General features: G+C 39.8%; 1 protein-coding gene across 5 annotated transcripts in view; it reads right to left on the bottom strand.

The window, feature by feature from the left end:
* OSBPL1A (oxysterol binding protein like 1A) overlaps positions 1–20,355 on the bottom strand; it is a 246,521-nt gene that overhangs the window by 69,276 nt on the left and 156,890 nt on the right. For all 5 annotated transcript variants that reach the window (XM_047086888.1, XM_047086890.1, XM_047086889.1 and 2 more), the window contains one exon: positions 14,659–14,815. In XM_047086888.1, the coding sequence (XP_046942844.1) occupies positions 14,659–14,815 (157 nt within the window). The remainder of the gene's footprint in view (positions 1–14,658; positions 14,816–20,355) is intronic.

Here is a 20,355-nt window from a genome sequence, read left to right as displayed (position 1 = left end):
GTTCGTGCCGTACATCGGGCTCTGTGCTGACAGCTCTGAGCCTGGAGTCTGCTTGTGGTTCTGTCCCTCTCTCTCTGCCTCTCCCCGACTCGTGCTCGCATGCTCTCTCGCTCTCTCTCAAAAATAAACATTAAAAAAATTTTTTAAAAAGAATACCTGCCTTAACCATAACTGAGAGGTATTCTGAGAATCAAGAACGATGGAGTTTGGGGGCGTCTGGGTGGCTCAGTTGGTTAAGCCTCTGACTTCGGCTCAGGTCATGATCTCAGTTCGTGGGTTTGAACCCCATGCCTGGCTCTGTGTTGACAGCAGAGAGCCGGAGCCTGCTTCGGATTCTGTGTCTCCCTCTCTCTGCCCCTCCTCTGCTCACACTCTCTCAAAAATAAATAAATGTTAAAAAATTTTTTTTTAAAACTACGGAGTTTGTAAAAGTGCTTTATATACAATAATTTATAATCTAAATGTAACTTGCAGCCATTAATATCATGCACAATACTGTAAAGAGCACTGGGTTTGTAGCTGACATGATCCATTTGGCAGCTAGCAGCTTCAGAAACTGACAGGCCTACGATCTAGGCATCTTGCCTCTGGACTGTACTTTCATAGGGCACTGCCCATCCTGGAGATGAAGCAGCTGGAGTGTAGATGGATTAACTGCTTACCAAAGCCATATAGCTGTACTAAGTCACAGAGCCAGAACCACACCCAGAAGAAAAAACACATTAAGCTGATGGTTCTCAGTCATCTTAGGATCCCGGTATACCTTTAACCTACTAGAATTTGTGGCAATATACTTAAGGTATTAAAAAACTCAAAATGCCAAAGCACAAAAGCAAAACAACACCCTGAAGAATCTATGGTTATTAATGATCTACAGAAGCCTGTTTTGCTGAGACTGGTTAGAGGTCTCTAACGTGCTCTCCTATAGTCCAGCAAGCACACTATTTTACTTCAGCACTGGTATGATACCGTGCTCTCTCTCTCACCTCTTCTGAGAGCTGGCTGTACCCTGCTGTACCACATATCCCTTTATCTGCTTAGACTATCATTCCATCCTACATCATAACAGTATGCTTTCCTGGTTATAGTTATTTATATTTTCCACATTTGTCAGATGCAGTGACAATGCTTCCTGGTTAAGAACCAGGATGTGTAATTAATGGGAGTCACTGCTGTATTAACAAGGAATTGGCTTTGAGAATACTTTCAACGGCAACATGGAATTTCATCTTAAAGTGTCAAATCCTGGCTCAATGTGGTATTATAGCAACATGACTCAACAGCAGGTTATATTCCGCGATTAGGATAGATAACATTTTATGCAGTCAAAAGGTTTTGAAAAAGTTGTATAAAAACCAAATTTTTCTAAAGATTTAAAGGCACAAAGCAACAAACAAACTGTTAAACTGTTTTTAAACAATCACTTCCTGATTTCATTTAACTTACAAATCCTTATTATATATAGTGTTTTCTGAAAGAGGAAAATTCCTCCTACACTAACAAGCAAAGCAAACAATACTGAAGAACAGTATGTCCCCTGAGGCAGTTTTCTCCTTTAGGCAAAATTTAAATTAGCACAGCTCCAATGGGAAAGAGATACTTGAGTGTATTCTTAAAGACCAAATCCCCTATGCCATCAGAAGTCAAGATGCCTAATCAGTGAATTACTGTAATTAAGAAATGGACTGAAGGGCTCCTGGGTGACTCTAGGTTTTGGCTCAGGTCATGATCTCATGGTTTTGTGAGTTCAAGCCCCAAGTCGGGCAATGTGCTGACAGCATGAAGCCTGCCTGAGATTCTCTCTTTCTCTCTCTCTCTCCCCCTCTTTCCCTTCCCCCTCCCTGACTTGAGCTGTCTCTAAATAAAGAAAATTTAAAAAATTTAAAAAAGCAGGGCACTGGGTTGCTCAGTGGGCTCAGTCAAGGTCTGACTCTTGATCTCAACTGAGGTCATGATCTCACGGTTTGTGGGTTCAAGCCCCACATTGGGCTCTATGCTGACAGTGTGGCCGGCTTGGTATTCTGTCTCTCTCCCTCTCTCTCTGCCACTCCTCTCTCTCTCCCTCTCTCTCTCTCAAATAAACTTGAAAAAAAAAAAAAAAGAAAGAAATGGACAAAGTAAACAGAAAAAGGTAGAGCCTTAAAAGACTAAATTACGCTGAAAGATATTTCCCAGACATTTAAAACCTTATGTTCATGTGGAGGGTGTATCTTTAAATAGAGCAAGATGCCAAGCAAGAATGTCCATTTTATTAAATATTTAACTTCTTCCTTTTGATATTCTGAGGATTATAAGTGTATATAAAACAAACTTCAAATAGAAATTGGATATTTACCTATGAGATTCAAAAAGCCTAGGGATCAAAAGGAGAAGTAATGGGGCCTGTGTAAGGGAAAAGTAATCTCAAGGGACCAAGGAATGAATAACAGAGCTTTAAGCCTCCAGTCACCACTTGTTTACCCTTCTGACAACTGAAGTTTACAACCAGCTCTGTGGAGGCCAGGCACACCTTTGTACTGGCAAAAGAAAGAAAAACCATGTTTCAATTTAACCGTACTATGAAATATCCTTATAAAATACAATGGAAATCAACCACAGGAAATGTTAAATGTGGGGACAATTTTCCTTACTTCACATTTACCAAAGGTAACAATGTCATTCCAAGAGCAACACTTTCAGCTACCTCTTTCCCCAGTTTCAGTTTCAAAGGACAATTTACACTTCTTAAGCTCAGCCAAAGACCTTTTAACTTAAAAGAAAGGAAGAAAATAATTCCATTTACCCGTTTTTACCCAGGATTTATCAGTTTTCTACTTGCACGAGTACCTGACTTTTAATTAGCCAAAATCACTATGAGTGTTTTGCATAGATTATGTCTTTAATTAATAAGCCAATAAGGTAGGCTCTATTATTATATCCATTTTACAGATGAAGAAGTTTCAAAAACATTATTACTTGCTTAGGTCAGAAAAGTGGTAGATACGGGATTCAAACCCAGGTAGCTCTTACTACACTGTTCTAATTCACTTACGTGTTTTTTTAAAGAGCAAAAATACATATGTGTGCAAAGTCCAGAAACAAAAACAGGATTAATAGTGCCATTTATGAAAGCATTTTAATAAATGTCTTTTCCACTATATGTTAAGAATTAAAAATTCTTTCTAAGAATTATCTTTCCCTTTAGCAAACCTGGAAAAACATATTTTGATCCCATGTTGCATTTAAAAGCTGGTTTCTTGAATGATACTTTTATAAAGCCCTGAAAACTGGTGAGTTTAACATTCCTAAGAAAAATGGGTAAAGGATATGAGCAATTCACAGAAAAGAGAGATACAAATCAATCTTAAACACAAAAAAGATTCTAACCCTCCCTCAGTTCAGAATGGGACACTCCATAGGAATAAGGACTTTGTTCATTATTGTAACCTAAGCATCTGAATAGAATAGGGGCTCAAAATATATTTGCTGCATAATTATATGTATGTGTGTGTGTGTGTGTGTGTGTGTGTGTATACATATACACATATATTTAAAAGCAGGGCCGGGGCACCTGGGTGGCTTAGTCGGTTAAGCATCGATTTCAGCTCAGGTCATGATCCCGCAGTCCGTGAGTTCGAGCCCCGTGTCAGGCTCTGTGCTGACAGCTCAGAGCCTGGAGACTGTTTCGGATTCTGTGTCTCCCTCTCTCTCTGACCTTTCCCCCATTCATGCTGTCTCTGTCTCAAAAATAAATAAACATTAAAAAAAATAAAAAATAAAATAAATAAATAAAAGCAGGGCAAAAACTGTATATACGCATTTTCTATCATTTGTATGAGAACACATTATATGTAATAATAATGATTGCAATTGAGGGAAAGGAAGAGGCATGGCTAGCTTAAAAAGAGTTAAAATTTGTATAATATACCCTATTTCTGAACTTTAAAGCACATAAATGTATCACAAATTAAAAATTCTAAAGAGAATCATCTCTAAATACGTATGTGCAGGCACACACATATATGCATTTCTTAAGTGTTATAGAAAAAATAACCCAACTACCTAATATCAAGGAGCATGAGACCAAAAGAATTGGAATTAGCACATGCTGAGTGAAAAAGGAAAGTTACTAAGTATCTTTTATAATTTAAAAAGGAATATCAATATATCTTTACACTGCTTATATTAAAAACAAAATCATCAGGGGCTCCTGGGTCAGTCAGTAAAGCATCCAACTTCAGCTCAGGTCACAATCTTGCGGTTTTTGAGTTCGAGCCCAGCATCGGGCTCTGTGCTAACAGCTCAGAGCCTGCAGCCTGCTTCAGATTCTGTGTCTCCCTCTCTCTCTGCCCATCCCATGCTCATGCTCTGTCTCTGTCTCTCAATAATAAATAATTGTTAAAAAAAATAAAATCATCAGAGCATTTTAAGAATGATTACACTTAAGAGGAGGAGGGAAACTGCTGAGGGAAAAGAATGGAAACTAGATCTTTCTAGTTTTGTATGTTTGACTTAAAAACCAAGTCAAAAGGGAGTCTCTAAAACCTGAAAGCAAACGAAACAAATGAGCCTATCTGTGCAACAAGTTAGTAATTTAACCATACATAAAGTGACCTTCAAACACAACACTGACTCTACATCCCAGATGGAATATACTAAAAGGAACTAAAAAGAAATCTGAAATTCTTTTCAGCAACCATATTGTTAGTAACAGTGTTTGTGAGTGTATGTATGTGCAAAACCAACATGTTAGAATAAAGCTAACAGGTAATTCTATTAATGCCATTAGAAACCATGAAATACAAGTAAAACCAAAGGAATTCAGAGGAAAATCCTATAATCCAAAATTTTAACTGGAAATATATTGGTATGAACTCATGAAGTACTTTTCCTTAAAAGGTGGGGGGAGGGGGAGGAGTTCACCTCTCTCCAATAAAAGGGACTGAAAACTGCCAAGAGAGCAGTAATGAATATTCTTTTTAAAAAAATTTTTTTTTCAACGTTTATTTATTTTTGGGACAGAGAGAGACAGAGCATGAACGGGCGAGGGGCAGAGAGAGAGGGAGACACAGAATCGGAAACAGGCTCCAGGCTCTGAGCCATCAGCCCAGAGCCCGACGCGGGGCTCGAACTCACAAACCGCGAGATCGTGACCTGGCTGAAGTCGGACGCTTAACCGACTGCGCCACCCAGGCGCCCCAGTAATGAATATTCTTATCACTGAGATTGTTACATCTAAACATTACTTCCCAAAAAATGAAATGTGGCTCCTTAGAGAAAAAGCTGACTCTAGGTCTGGGGCCGAAAATACAGCAGATAAGCCTGAAACATCTCTGTATCAGAAAGCAAGGCAGCTATCAAAGAGAATTAGATTATATTAAAATTATACCTACAAACAAAACAAAAAACAAAACAAAGCAAAAACCTGTCAAAAGGACACAGAAAGAAGGGCTCCGTCTGATCAAAGATGGGTAAAAGGGGTGCCTGAGTGGCTCAGTTAGCTGGGCTTCCAACTTCGGCTCAGTCATGATGTTGCGGTTCGTTGAATTCAAGCCCTGCATCACTGTCAGTGCACAGCCTGCTTGGGATTCTCCTTCTCTCTCTGCCCCTCCCGTGCACTGTTTCTCTCAAAATAAATATATAAAAACTTTAAAAAATTTTTTTAAAAGATGGGAAAAATAACCACAATAGAGTTAAGCAATCCAATCCGTATTTTCATTCATTACCTCTGGAGGATGTTAGGGAACCAACATATTCTAAAAAGAGGTAATGGGAAGTTTTTTCTTTACAAAGGGTTCTAAGAAGGAGGAATGATAGAAAAGTCATAGGACCATTTTTGCAGCCCCTAATGAAACAAGGATAGAGATACTGATCAACATCACCTGCTAAAATCATTAGGTTCAAGGCTGTTGGACAACTTTATGATGGATGTGTCAGGCTGAGAAAGCCTGACACCCCAGGAATCAATCTCAACATTATAAAAAGTAGGAAAACCAGACAGCATGTGCTCCCAATGGATGTAACAGGAGGTACACCTATGATATGTGTACCTATGAAGTATTTTGTGCCAAATAATGCAATCCTAAACCTGGCTGAGCAATTCAGGAGTAAAAGAATATGTTAAATGACACCATGGGAATGCAAACAGCAATATCCAGACTGTGGATTATTCTACAGGACAAATGGCCAGATTTCTTCCGTAAATAACTGACAAAAAAATGGGAAAGAGAAGAAACCTAGAGATTAAAACGTATTTAGGAGACCTGTAAACCAAATGCAGTTATGTGGACCTTCCAAATTTTTATTATTCAATGACATTTTAGATCTAATTACTAAGTGGCATTTATGAGACAATCAAGAAAAACTGAATACCACTAAATATTTGATAATTAAAGATACTATATTTTAGGTGTCATAATGGTACTGCGGATTTAGAAAATAATGGTCCCAATGTTTTAAAGGGTTATAATAAATTCATGATGAAACTGTATCTTTGATTTAATTTTTAAAATAATTTGTTAGGGGCACTTGGCTGGCTCAGTCAGTAGAACATGTGACTCTTGATCTCAGGGTCATGAGTTTAAGCCCCATGTTGGGCGTGGAGCCTACTTAAAATAAAGGTTAAAAAAAATGAAAATAGAAATAATCTTTTAAATTATCAGAGGTGGGGAGGTCTCTAGATGAAACAAGGTGAGGCACATGATAAATGTTGAAGATGAATGATGGGTATGAATGGCTCATCATATGATACTGTTTGTATGTTTGAAAACTTCCATAATAAAGTTCCTAAAATGGGATTATATGCCTGAAAACATACTCTTTACTTCTGTTCGTCTCCAAGGCAAACAACACAAATCGTTAGCTCTTTGTTATTTTGTTCACTCAAGCACAGCTTTGCAGATTACGGCTGCCCTAGAAAACTGTTCTCATCAGCCCACAAAAATCACTGATCTAGAATAAATTCGAATGAGCCCTCAGAGTCAGGTAAAAATGTATGTCACCACTGTTTGCTTATAGAATGCTACCACTGGAAAGATTCTGTGTTTTTCTAACAGCGTTTTAAAATGTCCCATGCCCAAAAAAGGTGTTTCAGGGGTCTGGGTGAGCTAAGGAGGTGAACCTGTGGGCCTCTGAACCTCAGCCCCTGCTTTAAAAAGAGCAGCCCTCATGCTGATTCATAGGGGCACATGTACCCCAATGTTTATAGCAGCACTATCAACAATAGGCAAATTATGGAAATTATGGAAAGAGCCCAAATGTCCATCAACTGATGAATGGATAAAGAAGGTATGGTGTGCGTGTATGCACATGTGCGCGCGCGCGCGCGCGCGCACACACACACACACACACACACACACACACACACACACACACACACAATGGAATAGTACTTGGCAACGAGAAAGAATGAAATCCTGCCATTTGCAACAACATGGATGGAACTGGAGGGTATTATGCTAAGTGAAACAAGTCAGAGAAAGACAGATATCATGTTCTCAACTCATGTGGATCTTGAGAAACTTAACAGAAGACCATGGGTGAAGGGAAGGGGAGAAAATAGTTACAGAGAGGGAGTCAAACCATAAGAGACCCTTAAATACAGAGAACAAACTAAGGGTTGATGGAGGGTGCTGGGGGCAGGGGAGGGAGAAATGGGTGATGGGCACTGAGGAGGGTGCTTATTGGGATGAGCACTGGGTCTTGTGTATAAGTGATGAATCATGGGAATCTACTCCCGAAACCAAGAGCACACTATATACTCTGTATGTTAGCCAACTTGACAATAAATTATATTTAAAAAAAAGAAAAAAATCTATCTATCTGCTTTTTAAACGAGGGTGGGAAGAGGTGAATTCTGTGAAAAGAGGTCTCAGGTTTCCTAGAGTAAGTTCTGGGAATAACTTTGGCAAGTCAACCTGGTTTTGTGAAGGTAATTATCACGAGTCTAGACTCCTGTCTGTGCCTTTTCCTTTCTAATATACTACTGTGGCCCAACAGCTTGTTAGTCCTAGATGAGCTTTTTGCATTTGAACACTTTTTGTTGGGTGCTCAGCCCTCACCTGCCAAGCTCCTACTGGTCCAGAAATCTCCAATCATGTTTTTGTGGGAGAGGTGGGTGTCACATGTAATCAGAGTGGCCTGCTGGCATCCAACCTGCCAATCTGTCCCAGGTGTCCGATCTCCACTGCCCCCCAATGGGGGGTTTCAGGACCGCCAGCTGTCTACCTCCTTTGCACTCTGCGGCACCCTGGCCCCAACCTCTGCATCTGCTGGAGTGTCAAGCATCCTCTTTCTCTGCTGCTTCTCCTGGAGCTTCTCACTGTTCTCCATCTCTAGCACTCTTCTCTCTCAGGTTTCTGAGACAGCCATGTGTCCAACTGGTTCAAAAGGTAGGCCCCACAGTAGAGCTGTGCGTTTTAGTAATACTATTTTTAAATTTTTCTTAAAAAAACAACAACAGAAAACAACATTAAAGCCCTCTACTTTCCAGAGCAAAGAAGTATTCTGGGGCAAAGAGAATGCTGAGAGTGCAGATTCACAGTGTCCTTAAAACCACTGGTCCCTCCGGCCCTACCACAAATCTTGGGAATTCTGGCCAGGCTCTGGTTCTTCTCCCAGGACTCTTGGGTCTTTAAAATTCAGACATGTATCTGGACTCCTGCTAACGTGACCCTGGTCACGACATGACAACAGGGAATTACCCCAAACATTTTCTGACAGACAAGAGTATTTTTTTTTCTGCCCAGGGCAACAGAGGACATCTGGGAGGGGGAACTGGTTAGCAACTCTGCCCGGACCTGATCAAGTCTGAAACCAGATCATTTGTCCCATATCTGCAGTGAGATTTCAAAACCAAGGTGGTTTTGTTCTAGTGATTAGATGTATTCAAAGTCGAATAATTTTCATGACTAACATTTTCTCACTATAATCTTACTTCTTGAAAGTTATTGTCTTACCCTGTATTCTTAATTTCTTCAACTTGACAACATATTCTTTTTTTTTTTTTTTTTCCAACTTTTTAAATTTATTTTCGGGACAGAGAGAGACAGAGCATGAACGGGGGAGGGGCAGAGAGAGAGGGAGACACAGAATCAGAAACAGGCTCCAGGCTCCGAGCCATCAGCCCAGAGCCCGACGCGGGGCTCGAACTCGCGGACCGCAAGATCGTGACCTGGCTGAAGTCGGACGCTTAACCGACTGCGCCACCCAGGCGCCCCGACAACATATTCTTTGTATGACTTCTTCATGAACAGAAGACTGCTGTTATTTGGCTAGTAATAATTCAATTCTAAAGAAGTCACGAAGGATAAATAAAGGGTAAACTAGGCGATCATCAGGAGTCCTAATCTGCCATTTCAGCAAAATAAACCTTTGAGACTCTTAGCCACATTTACTGGAGAATAGAAGGCTTTATTCAAGTAAATACATCAGTATAAATACAAGTACATTACTAGAATCAGATATAAACTTAGTCCCTATCACATTTCTGTTGTAAGAAATTCTTCCCTATTTTAAAACTGTTAGATACTTTATATTTCCTTCTAAAAGTCTTTAAGTTTTTCTCTTTCACAAGTGTTTGGTTCATCTAGAATTTATACTTGTGTATATGAAATAAGGATCCATTTCCTTTTTGTTTTGGAGGACCCACATTAAATGACTAACTCAGTACCATTTACCTAACAACCCATTCTTCCCCTCACTGATCTGCTAGGCTAGCTCTGCTGTATATACCAGGTTTCCTAGATCTGTGGGTCTTGGGACCTTCTAAATTTTTTTTTTTTTAATGTTTGTTTATTTTTGACAGAGAGAGACAGAGCATGAGCAGGAGAGGGGCAGAGAGAGAGAGAGAGAGAGAGAGAGAGAGAGAGAGAGAGAGAGAGAGAGAGAGACAGAATCCGAAGCAGGCTCCAGGCTCTGAGCTGTCAGCACAGAGCCTGACACGGAGCTCGAACTCACAGACTGCAAGATCATGACCTGAGCCGAAGTCGGACACTCAACCGACTGAGCCACCCAGGCGCCCCAGGTCTTGCGACCTTCTAGTTCCATTCTCCAGGTCTGCCTCCATGAAACTTCTGCACTAAAGACTTATAATCAGTCTTCACGTTTGATAAAGAAAATGCTTTCCTTTCCCTCAACCTGGTTCTTGAGCAGTATCTTGGCTCTTCAAAACCCTATGGGCTTAAATACATAGTTCAGAATTCGTGTTTCAACTTCCAAGGAAAAGGGCATTGAGATTTTAATTAAAACTACACTGAATCTTGCAGATCAATTTGGCAAAAATGTCTCTCTGACAATGTATTTGTCAATAAGTTTTAGGTCTTTCAGTAAGTTTAATATTACATTTTTTGCTAAGATTTATTCCTAGGTATGTAATTTTATAATAGGTACTCTCAGTATGCCCCCTTCCCCAGTTAAGCTAGTGTGTTGATGGTGCACAGAAATGTAAACAGTTCATTGTGTATAAAAGCAACCCTGCCAAACTTCTTTACCAACTTGAACAATTTGCTGGTAGATACTTATGGCTTTAAAAAAAATTTTTTTAGTTTTTATTTTATTTTTGAGAGTGTGAGCAAGGGAGGGGTAGAGAGGGAGACACAGAATCTAAAGCAGGCTCCAGGCTCTAAGCTGTCAGCACAGAGCCCGACATGGGGCTTGAACTCATGAACCACGAGATCATGACCTGATCTCGCTTAACCAACTGAGCCACCTAGGCACCCTGGTTTTATTTCTAAATTTCATGGCTATGGTATTATCTCTGACTATGGCCTCCAAATAATGCTGAATAGCAAAGATGACAGCAGGCATACCTATATTATTCCTGATATTCTAAGTACTGTCTTTACTATCTCATTAAGTAATTTGTTTCTTGTGAATTTTAACAAGATTAAAGAAGTTCTCTCTTATATTTGTGATTTGCTAAGATATTTATTAATCAGGAATGACTGTGATTTTATTGAATGTTTTTTCTTTATTAGAATGATCGTATGTTGTTCTCCTTTTATCATTTAATGCTATTAATGAAGTAAATAACATTTACAAATAGAATTTACAGAATTGTAACATGGATCCTATGTTTCACATTCTAACTAATCTGTTCTACATTAAGTATCTTTTATACCATATCCAGTGATGTAATGAAATAAATATCAGCATCTTTATCAAATATAACAACTTGGTGCAAACCACTAACAAGTTAAAAGATCAGAGCTCTGAATAAATTTCATAAATTAGGTACGAGAGAGCTGCTCCTGTGAAACACAGCCAAGATGTCAAGAAGCCCTATCAATATAAATCGAACTACAGCATGGTGTAGCCTAATTGTCCACAAAGCAACTCAGTATATTTTCCGGAGAAAAAATAAAATGCCATTGAAATGGAGCATTTGTTTTGTATACTCGCTAGCTCTGCAATATTTATGGTTCTAGGTCATAAGTAAAACCCTAATTTTGTTGACATTTCTCTAGAACTAACCTGAAAGCCCAACAGCATGCACAGCACTGGAGCCTGGAGCCTGGAGCCTGCTTTGGATTCTGTGTCTCCCTCTCCCTTTGCCCTTCCCCCCTGCTCACACTCTTTCCCAAAAATAAATAAACATTAAAATTTTTTTTTTAATATTTTGTTGGCAATTATCACATGGGACAGATTAAACATCCATAGTATCTACACTTTTATTATCATAGAAATTAGTTTAGCACACCTTATTTTATAGTTAATTAGTATGACATATGCCCTATACCTGGAAATTTTCAAACTGTGCCCCACAATGTCACCCTACGATGACTGTGTGGAAAAGGAAAACGAGTGGGTAGAGGTTGAGGGCAAAGCAAATCACAGTTTTTGAGGAAAAATGGAATGAACAGAGTTAAAGCAGGTCATTTGCACTGAGTGCTTCCCACGTAGCAAACACCCTCCAAGGCCCCTATGTATGTAATAAACAGGAACAGAAACATAGTTTGTAATGGTTTATAACACGTACTACAGAAAATAGAGCTTAAATATTTTTGTTGGATAAGGACATGAAGTAGATGTGGTGTCTCCCACTGAAGCTAGAGACAGGGGAGAAGAGCAGAGAGGACCCCTCTGAGGGGAGACCCAACAATCTCCGAAGGTGGTTGAGATTTTAAGTTTCCACACTAAATATCTGTTATACAAGTGGTTCCATGGCTAAATAGTTGAAAACCCCTGTTCTAGTTTATCAGCAAATCAGTTAGGCCATGATTTAATACTTTCCATGTGAATTATTGTAAGGCTTATCTTTTGCCATTTAAAATATTAATTTCTCACTTTAAAAAATTTTACAATCTATATTCTTCCCATGTCCTCCTTCCTAAATTTAAGTGTGTATATCCTAGAAGGTAAATGGTGGTATGGAGGGAAGAGGAAATATATAATATATGACAAGGTCAAATACTAATTTCACGTGACTTTTAAAAAATAAAATAGAAGACTGCAGATAAATTCCAGGGTCACTTTGGGCTGATCCTCCAACAGCACTACTTCTGCTTTTCTACGTTTATTTATTTTTGGGACAGAGAGAGACAGAGCATGAACGGGGGAGGGGCAGAGAGAGAGAGAGGGAGACACAGAATCGGAAACAGGCTCCAGGCTCCGAGCCATCAGCCCAGAGCCTGACGCGGGGCTCGAACTCACGGACCGCGAGATCGTGACCTGGCTGAAGTCGGACGCTTAACCGACTGCGCCACCCAGGCGCCCCTACTTCTGCTTTTCTAAAAACATCGCCAAAATTACTACTAATTCAAATTATTCTTCCTATTACCACAATAATTGCCCATTATAAACACAGATTACTTACAATGCAATTGAGGGCACAGGCAAGAGGGACTTGGTAACACTGAATACTACATTTACTTTCTTAATTTGAAATGAAACTTTTAAATTATTGGTGGCATAGGTTCTCTTTATTTGATTAGAGAGAAACTTCAAGACAAAAGGCTAAAAAACAAAACAAAAAACTCCTAACAATTACTTTTTAAAATAGAAACTGTTATGTTTTCCCTACATACCTGATTGCTGACAATTTCCTAAACTGTCCTCTTTTCTCCTAAATACTAAAGAATATTTTATTACACTTACAGGCTTAGTAAATTGCAGCTCATTTATCAGTTTAACTTTTCCAGTGAGGTCACTACCTAGCTGCATTCCTTTGAAGTTTTTCTTAGTGACCTGCCCTGATTTCATTTTTGAACAATTTCACCTTAACTTTCTCACTTTACCATTCTGGGTTTGACTAAGATATAACACAGAATATATAAATACAGTATAATAAATTTCTGTCAAGTGCAAAATAACTACTGTTATGATTACAGCACACATACTAAAGGACTACTGGCACTGTGAAAGGCAGCAGAGAAATGCCTCCAGCCCTAGGATACGAGAGTATTTAAGCACAAAGTGACCCTGGAATTTATCTGCAACCTTCTATTTTATTCTGATGGATATTTGAACAACTGTTATCAGCTATTCGTAAGAGTTCACCTGTGTTCTCACCAGACTGTCATAATGTATGTCTGGTAAGCCTGCCAAGTGTCCTGTTAGGTATTTCATGTCCTATACAGAACTTTTTTAGCCCCGGACTCCCAAAGGAGTTGACAGCAACTACTGAAGGCAATCAGGAAAGCACTGCTGGCCACATAATTTTCAATAGTAAATTGCATCAGTGAGTATGTTTAGAGGATACTCCCTAACCAAACAAAAGAAAATCCTGGTTTCAATTAGTTTATTACCTAAAATTCACTGGATGTTTTCAAAAGGAGTATAAACTATTTTTGTTAGCCAGGGGCAAATACACATAAATCAGAAGGGATATGTACATTTTCCCCCCAGTAGAATTATTGAGACCAATCAGGACCAGAATCATGGCGCAGAAATGGAGTCAGAGTTATACAACTTGCACATATTAAACAAACGAAACTATCTTGTAGAAATTAACCGTTAATAACTTCTTACCCGCCCCCCCGTGTGCATTTCACAATGACACCAGGATACAGCCTTAACCCATAATTTGATAAAATATTTTATGAATACCGGCAGGCACATGTGCCACTGTGTCTGCACACTTGTGCCGAAACCTGAGAGCTCCAGTGCCTGCTGCCTCTCATTACTCTGGGGCAATCTCTAGGAAGAAATCATCAAGGGAATAAAAAGATACTAATGTTATTAGACAGTGTAAAATGGATATGTTCAACAAACGCTGGGTCTTAATAAAAGGCTTTGTTTAAATGTAACTGAATTGTATCAACAGGCAGGCAATATTACCATCCACTCTCACTAAAACCAACAAGAAGATCAAATGGCGAGAAACTAAAATAGCACGGGGAGGCAGAGTCATCAAAGATGTATGAGGAAAAAGGAGCCCAGCATCAATTGCAATAGACAATTCTGAAGAGCCTATCTGAATTTTCAACTAAAGGATTTATGTTCCCCGAAACCATGGTTGCCAAAACCACGTTTTATGCTTTGTTCCTACAATTACAGATGATGTTCTTCTCTCAAATGAGCAAAAGTACTTAAGCTAAATCCTTTCTCTGAGGTGATAACGGCAATATAAATGTCCAACACAGACAGGAAAAAACAAAGAGAAGGTATGCTTTTCTTTATGAACCCGTAAGTATTTTATAAGAAAAAGCCAGCAATAGTGACTGTTAAAGACTGTCCTACCTGTGTTTTTTGATGCCATTGGAGAGAGCATCTCCACCACCACAATCGTTTCCCTCTGACATTCTGGGTTTTCTACTGCCCAGGTGCTCTCCTTCCTCTTCAGAGGAGCGTGCCGTCACTGCCTCCAGTCTGCTCAAGGACCGCTCGGACTCGGACTCTGTGGCAGAGCAGGTTCGCAGTCAATGAACTGAACTTGGGTGCGAGGTGGCAGTAACAATGGATATCTCCCTCAATGCATTAGGCTTTGAAACTTAAGCAGCCTACTTTGTCCTTCAACAATCCATCCATTAACCACCTCCTCAGGGATTTCAGGGAACCTGCACCCAATAAGGCTAAAGTGGATTTATGAAACAGATACAGGCTACTATAAACTTACAATTAAACAGATTTTAGACATTACAAGAGATTTCCAAAGATTATCCAATTCTTTAAGAAATCATATTCAGGAAGGAGTTCCCCCTCCCCCAAAATTTCTATCTTCCCTCTCAAAGCATCTTAAGGGTAACCTACCAAAAAAAAAAAAAAATTCAGTTTTTAGAATTCACGTATAAGGAAAAACTTATAGCGGTGTACTCAGGGGAAGTTTAAATTACCTTTGATACAGTAGACACAGAAGAAAAGGTAATCTTAAAATACCTCAAAAAATACTTCTTTTGGTATGATATTATTTTAATCCTCAAGAGCTAAAGCTCAAAGTGTCCATATACAATCCAATTATCAGGCAGGCATTTTTAGGATAGAAATACCATGTTCCTAATTGGCTATGTATTCAGGGTAGAGCCATCTGCCTGTTTGAGAATACGAAGACAACTTATTTTTATACAACACATTATAGTTTTCAGGCATGATCACATTATTCATCTCCTTTTAGCATTTCCAGGGTGCCTTGGTGACAGTAAAGCAGGACTATGGGGTTATTAACACGTGTGCTGATGGTCTCATGGCTTTTGAGTTAGGTGAACCAGCATTTGAACTTAAGTCCTCCGATTCATTTATTGCTCTATATACTTCAGCTGAAAGTAGCAATCTACAAAAAACTTTAAATTGTGCCTGTGTTTCTACTGAAATATAAATTCAAGGTAACTTTCTAAATTCCCTTCCTAAGCAGATGACTATACACTCAACTGTCCTCAGCTCTAGGGCAGGACTCTTACACACATTCAAGCAAACTTCCTTAAACTTCCTTAAATTTACTGACCATCTGCTTAGTTTGTATTACAGCTAAACTGTTCAGGAAATCAAATTTTTTAGCACTTTCTTTTCCCTCTGCTGCATTCTATAACTTAGCCAACATCAAGGAACCTTATTTTTATCACATTCGGTTGATTATAGATCTTCTTTGACTTACAATGGGGTTACGTCCCAATAAACTCATCAAGTTCAAAATATTAGGTCAGGGCACCTGGGTGGTTCAGTCAGTTAGGTGTCCAACTTTGGGTCAGGTCATGATCTCACAATTGAAGGAGTTCGAGCCCCATGTCGGGTTCTGTGCTGACAGCTCTGAGCCTGGAGACTACTTCAGATTCTCTCTCCCATCTCTCCAACCCGCACTGCTTGTGCACGTGCTGTCTCTCTCTCAAAATAAATAAATAAATGTTAAAATAATTAATTAATTTATGGGGCACCTGGGTGGCTCAGTTGGTTGAGTGTCTGACTCTTGATTTCAGCTCAGGTCATGATCACAGGATCCTGGGATCGAGCCCTGCATTGGGCTTCACTGAGCATGGAGCCTGCTTAAGATCCTCTCTTTCTCTCTCTCCCCCTCTGCCCCTCTCCCACCTTGTGCTCTCTAAAATAAATAAAAAAATATTAAGTTAAAAACGCATGTAATACACCTAACCTCCTCAACATCACAGCTTAGCCTAGCCTACCTTAAATATGCTCGGTCACTTACATTATTTGGGCAAAATCATCTGACACAAAGCCTATTTTATAATAAAGTGTTGAACATCTCATATAATCTATTGAATGTTATACTGAAAAACAAAATGGTTGTCTGGATGCAGAATGCTTGTCTTACTGGCCTACCGGGAGCCAAGGCTCACTGCCGCTGCCCAGCACTAGTCCCAGAAATGATCCAAATTCAAACCCTGAAGTATGGTTTCTACTGAATGCATATCACTTTCACACCATCATAAAGCTGGAAAATCGTAAGTTGGAACCATTACAAGTCTGGAAACACCATAGTAATAAATGTTGGACAAGTACAACTGCAGGTTGGACAACACATCTTGAACTCTGAACCCTGGCCCCTCTGAATGGTGTTAAGTTACTTGGAGAATGTCTTTCAATGTCAGCAATTTTTATTTTCTGTAAATATAATTTTACTGGAATTTCTGAAAATATACTTTGTTCAAGTCATAGACGTTATAACAAAGAAACAGATATTTTAATAATAAATTCAAAGAGACATATTTTTCACTGTCAATTTTGTCAGGCAGTCACACAACCTTGTATTCAAAAAAATTAAAGACAACCTGAATAGCCAGTAACAAAGAAAGGACAGCCGCCATCAGATGAAATTAGTTGTTAAAATCACATTTACACATACAACTTAATAAAACAGAAAAATGCTTTTAACAAAATACAAAAATAATCAAGGTATCGTTCTGCAACTCTAAAATATAGAGCAAAAAAATAACTTTACTCCTTCCTAAGGAGAGGCCAGTCTGGTTCAGATGTACATACAGACCAGAGCAGTAAAATAACAGAAGTCTGTCTAGGGCACAGTGAGGTAAGGGAATCAATTTTCTCGGCTAGGTTGATGGGTATCAGGAAAGACAACGTAGGAGAGGTGGTGCCTCAGGTAAATCTTTAAAAAAAGAAAACGGCACTCAGGTAGAGGTAAGAGTGTTGGTGAGAGGAAGCTGCCTGAGCAAATCCTGAATCAGAGATGATGACAGTGGTGTTAGGTGGTGAAATAGGAGCGGTTTTTTCACACCTACATTTTCAAATTTGTTTCATATGAAAAAAAATTAAGATTTTGAAGAGTCAGACAAAATAGTTTTATCTGAATTGGTTAGTATTATTTAAGATGCATTAGTACTTTATAATTTAGATGTCATGAAAACCAAAAAGCACTGAAGCAAAAAAACCTCAGGCATTTATTAAATGGCACTATGAACAGCACAATGTATTTGCTGTTTAAGGGCTACTATCATAAGACAGGGACTTGTCCACCTAAAAACAAAATTCCTAACAAAAAGCAGACATGTGCAGTAAACACCAAAGAGGTAATGCAGTTAAGAGCTCCTATGAGGCAAAGAAACTTTTTCTAAAACAAGACTTCTACTTGGTGAATATAAGCTGAAGACCTACTCCCTTCATCCATACTACGGGGCCACCGGGGCCACCTCCCAGGGATACACCACCAAATGACAGAGAGTACAGACCCTTGTCCTCTGAGGCAAGAGGTACAACCTGATGCCCTCTTTGCCCCCTCCCAGCCTGCCTTTCTACTCCTTTCTCCTGGTTCTTCTACCTCTCCCCTCCCCCAGCCCTTCTTCCCAACCTCCCTCCCTAATACAACCAGGCTATCCCCACCTTTCCCCTGGAGGGCTCTGACAAAGGTCACCAATTACCTCAATATTGTTTAGTCCAATGGTCATTTTTCAATTCTTACAGAATTACTGGCTCATTCATGGTATATGACACTGGTTAATTCATTCCCCCTCTCCCCTTATCAAGTGCAGGCAGCGTGGAGCCAAAGAACAGTATGATCTGGTCCCTGCCCAGGGTCTAGTAGAGGTGGACTATTTTGTGAACATCTGAATTTGGTAAAGTTTTCTAGGTACCATAACAGAAGTCTGAATGGGAACAGCAGGCCAAAAGGACAGGGTGTCTAGAAAGGACTGTGACTGATGATGGAGCTCAAAGTTGACAAAAGTAAGGGTGGGGGTGGGGGGAGAGTTATAAGAGAGGACTTTACCAAGGAGAGGGAAGAGCAGGACCCAATACAGACAGGAATGAGGCATTCAGTAGGATGGGAGTGCAAGGCACCAGGAAGGTGTGGCAGTAGGGAGTGACTGCAGGCACTGAGAAGAAGGTGAATCTCGAGTCCCCAGGGCAGCTGACCAATTTAAGATAAAGAAAAAGCAAGGCAGGCAGGAGGGCAAGGAGGATGTAAAATGAAGAAGGAAATGAGGCAGCGTCCCCATGCATGCCATGAGGGTCTGTACACCTGGCCAGGGGTTGATCACAAACTTCTCTCTGAGCATTTTAGCTTCAAAGGGAGAGAAGGAAACATGATCAACAACATGATTTACAGTGCCCCTGTGGTAAAAACTAACTAGCTGCTTAATGAAGAACAAAAGCTCATTACTTCTAATACTATGAACAGAGACATGTCTAATATACATAGTATGAAATAATTACCTAATTGGCAAAAGGGAGTCTTTTTTTTTTTTTAAGTTTATTTACTTTTTTTTTGAGAGAGAGAGCATGTGTATGCATGTGAGCGGGGGAAGGGCAGAGAGAGGGAGAGAGAATTCCAAGCAGGCTCTGTGCTGACGGCCCAGGAGCCTGAGGAGGGGGCTCACTTCCAGGAACCATGAGATCATGACCTGAGCCAAAACCAAGAGTCAGACACGCAAATGACTGAGCCACCCAGTTGCCTCTAAATAGGGAGTTATTCTTAATAGACTGCATTCATAGCATTAGTCACACCAATCTGTCTCTAGGATAGCATCATTTCATATGTAGACCCATAGTTATAGATATATTTAAATTCAAACATGTTGGGGCACTTGGGTGGCTCAATCGGTTAGGTATCCTACTCTTGGTTTCAGCTCAGGTCGTGATCTCACAATTCACGAGTTTGAGCCCCACATAGGACTCTGAGCTGACAGTGCAGAGCCTGCTTGGGATTTCTCTCTCCCTCTCTCTGCCCCTCTCCAGCTTGCTCTCTCTCTCAAAAAATAAACAAACATTAAAAAAACAAAAATTCAAACATGTTTAGCTAAATACCTAAAAACACCAAAGCCACTGTGGAGGTTTACTGATCAAGGTAAAGCCTGCCCATAGAAGTAATTTTCAAATCTCCCAGTAGTAATATATCAGTGGTAGATCTTAGCACTTCTGAGATCTTAAATCTCAATCTTAAAACTTCAGGTTTTCAATTTTGCCCATACATATAAATATCAAATAAACCAGACCTTATCTGTCATCCAATGTTAATGGGCAACATAGTAATGTCTTAATGGAAAGCATAAAGCACTTGGAGACAGTGCTTAATGCTTGCACTGTGGTGGTTACTGAGCTATCTTATAATAGCATAAGGCAATGATCCTCATGCTTTAAAAAAAAAAAATACACAGGGGCGCCTGGGTGACTCAGTCGGTTGAGCGACAGACTTTGGCTCAGGTCATGATCTCACGGTTTGTGAGTTCGAGCCCCGCATCAGGCTCTGTGCTGACAGCTCAGAGCCCGGACCCTGTTTCAGATTCTGTGTCTCCCTCTCTCTCTGCCCCTCCCCCTCTCATGCTCTGTCTCTTTGTCTCAGAAATAAATAAACATTTAAAAACAACAACAACACACACACACACACAAGGAGGGAGATAGGGAGTTAGTCTTTCATGGGTAGAGTTGGGAGTTTCAGTTTCGGTTTGGAAGGATGAATTTGGGCGGGGGAGGGTGGGTAATGGTTGTGCAACAGTGTGACTGTGCTCCACGTGCTCAAGGCCACCGAACTGTGTACTG

This window comes from Lynx rufus, unplaced genomic scaffold (assembly GCF_022079265.1).
Source record: "Lynx rufus isolate CCGP_SWC_20201006 ecotype Redwood Valley unplaced genomic scaffold, mLynRuf1.p SCAF_22, whole genome shotgun sequence".
Classification (NCBI taxonomy): domain Eukaryota; kingdom Metazoa; phylum Chordata; class Mammalia; order Carnivora; family Felidae; genus Lynx; species Lynx rufus.
This window is presented reverse-complemented; position numbering and strand designations above follow the sequence as displayed.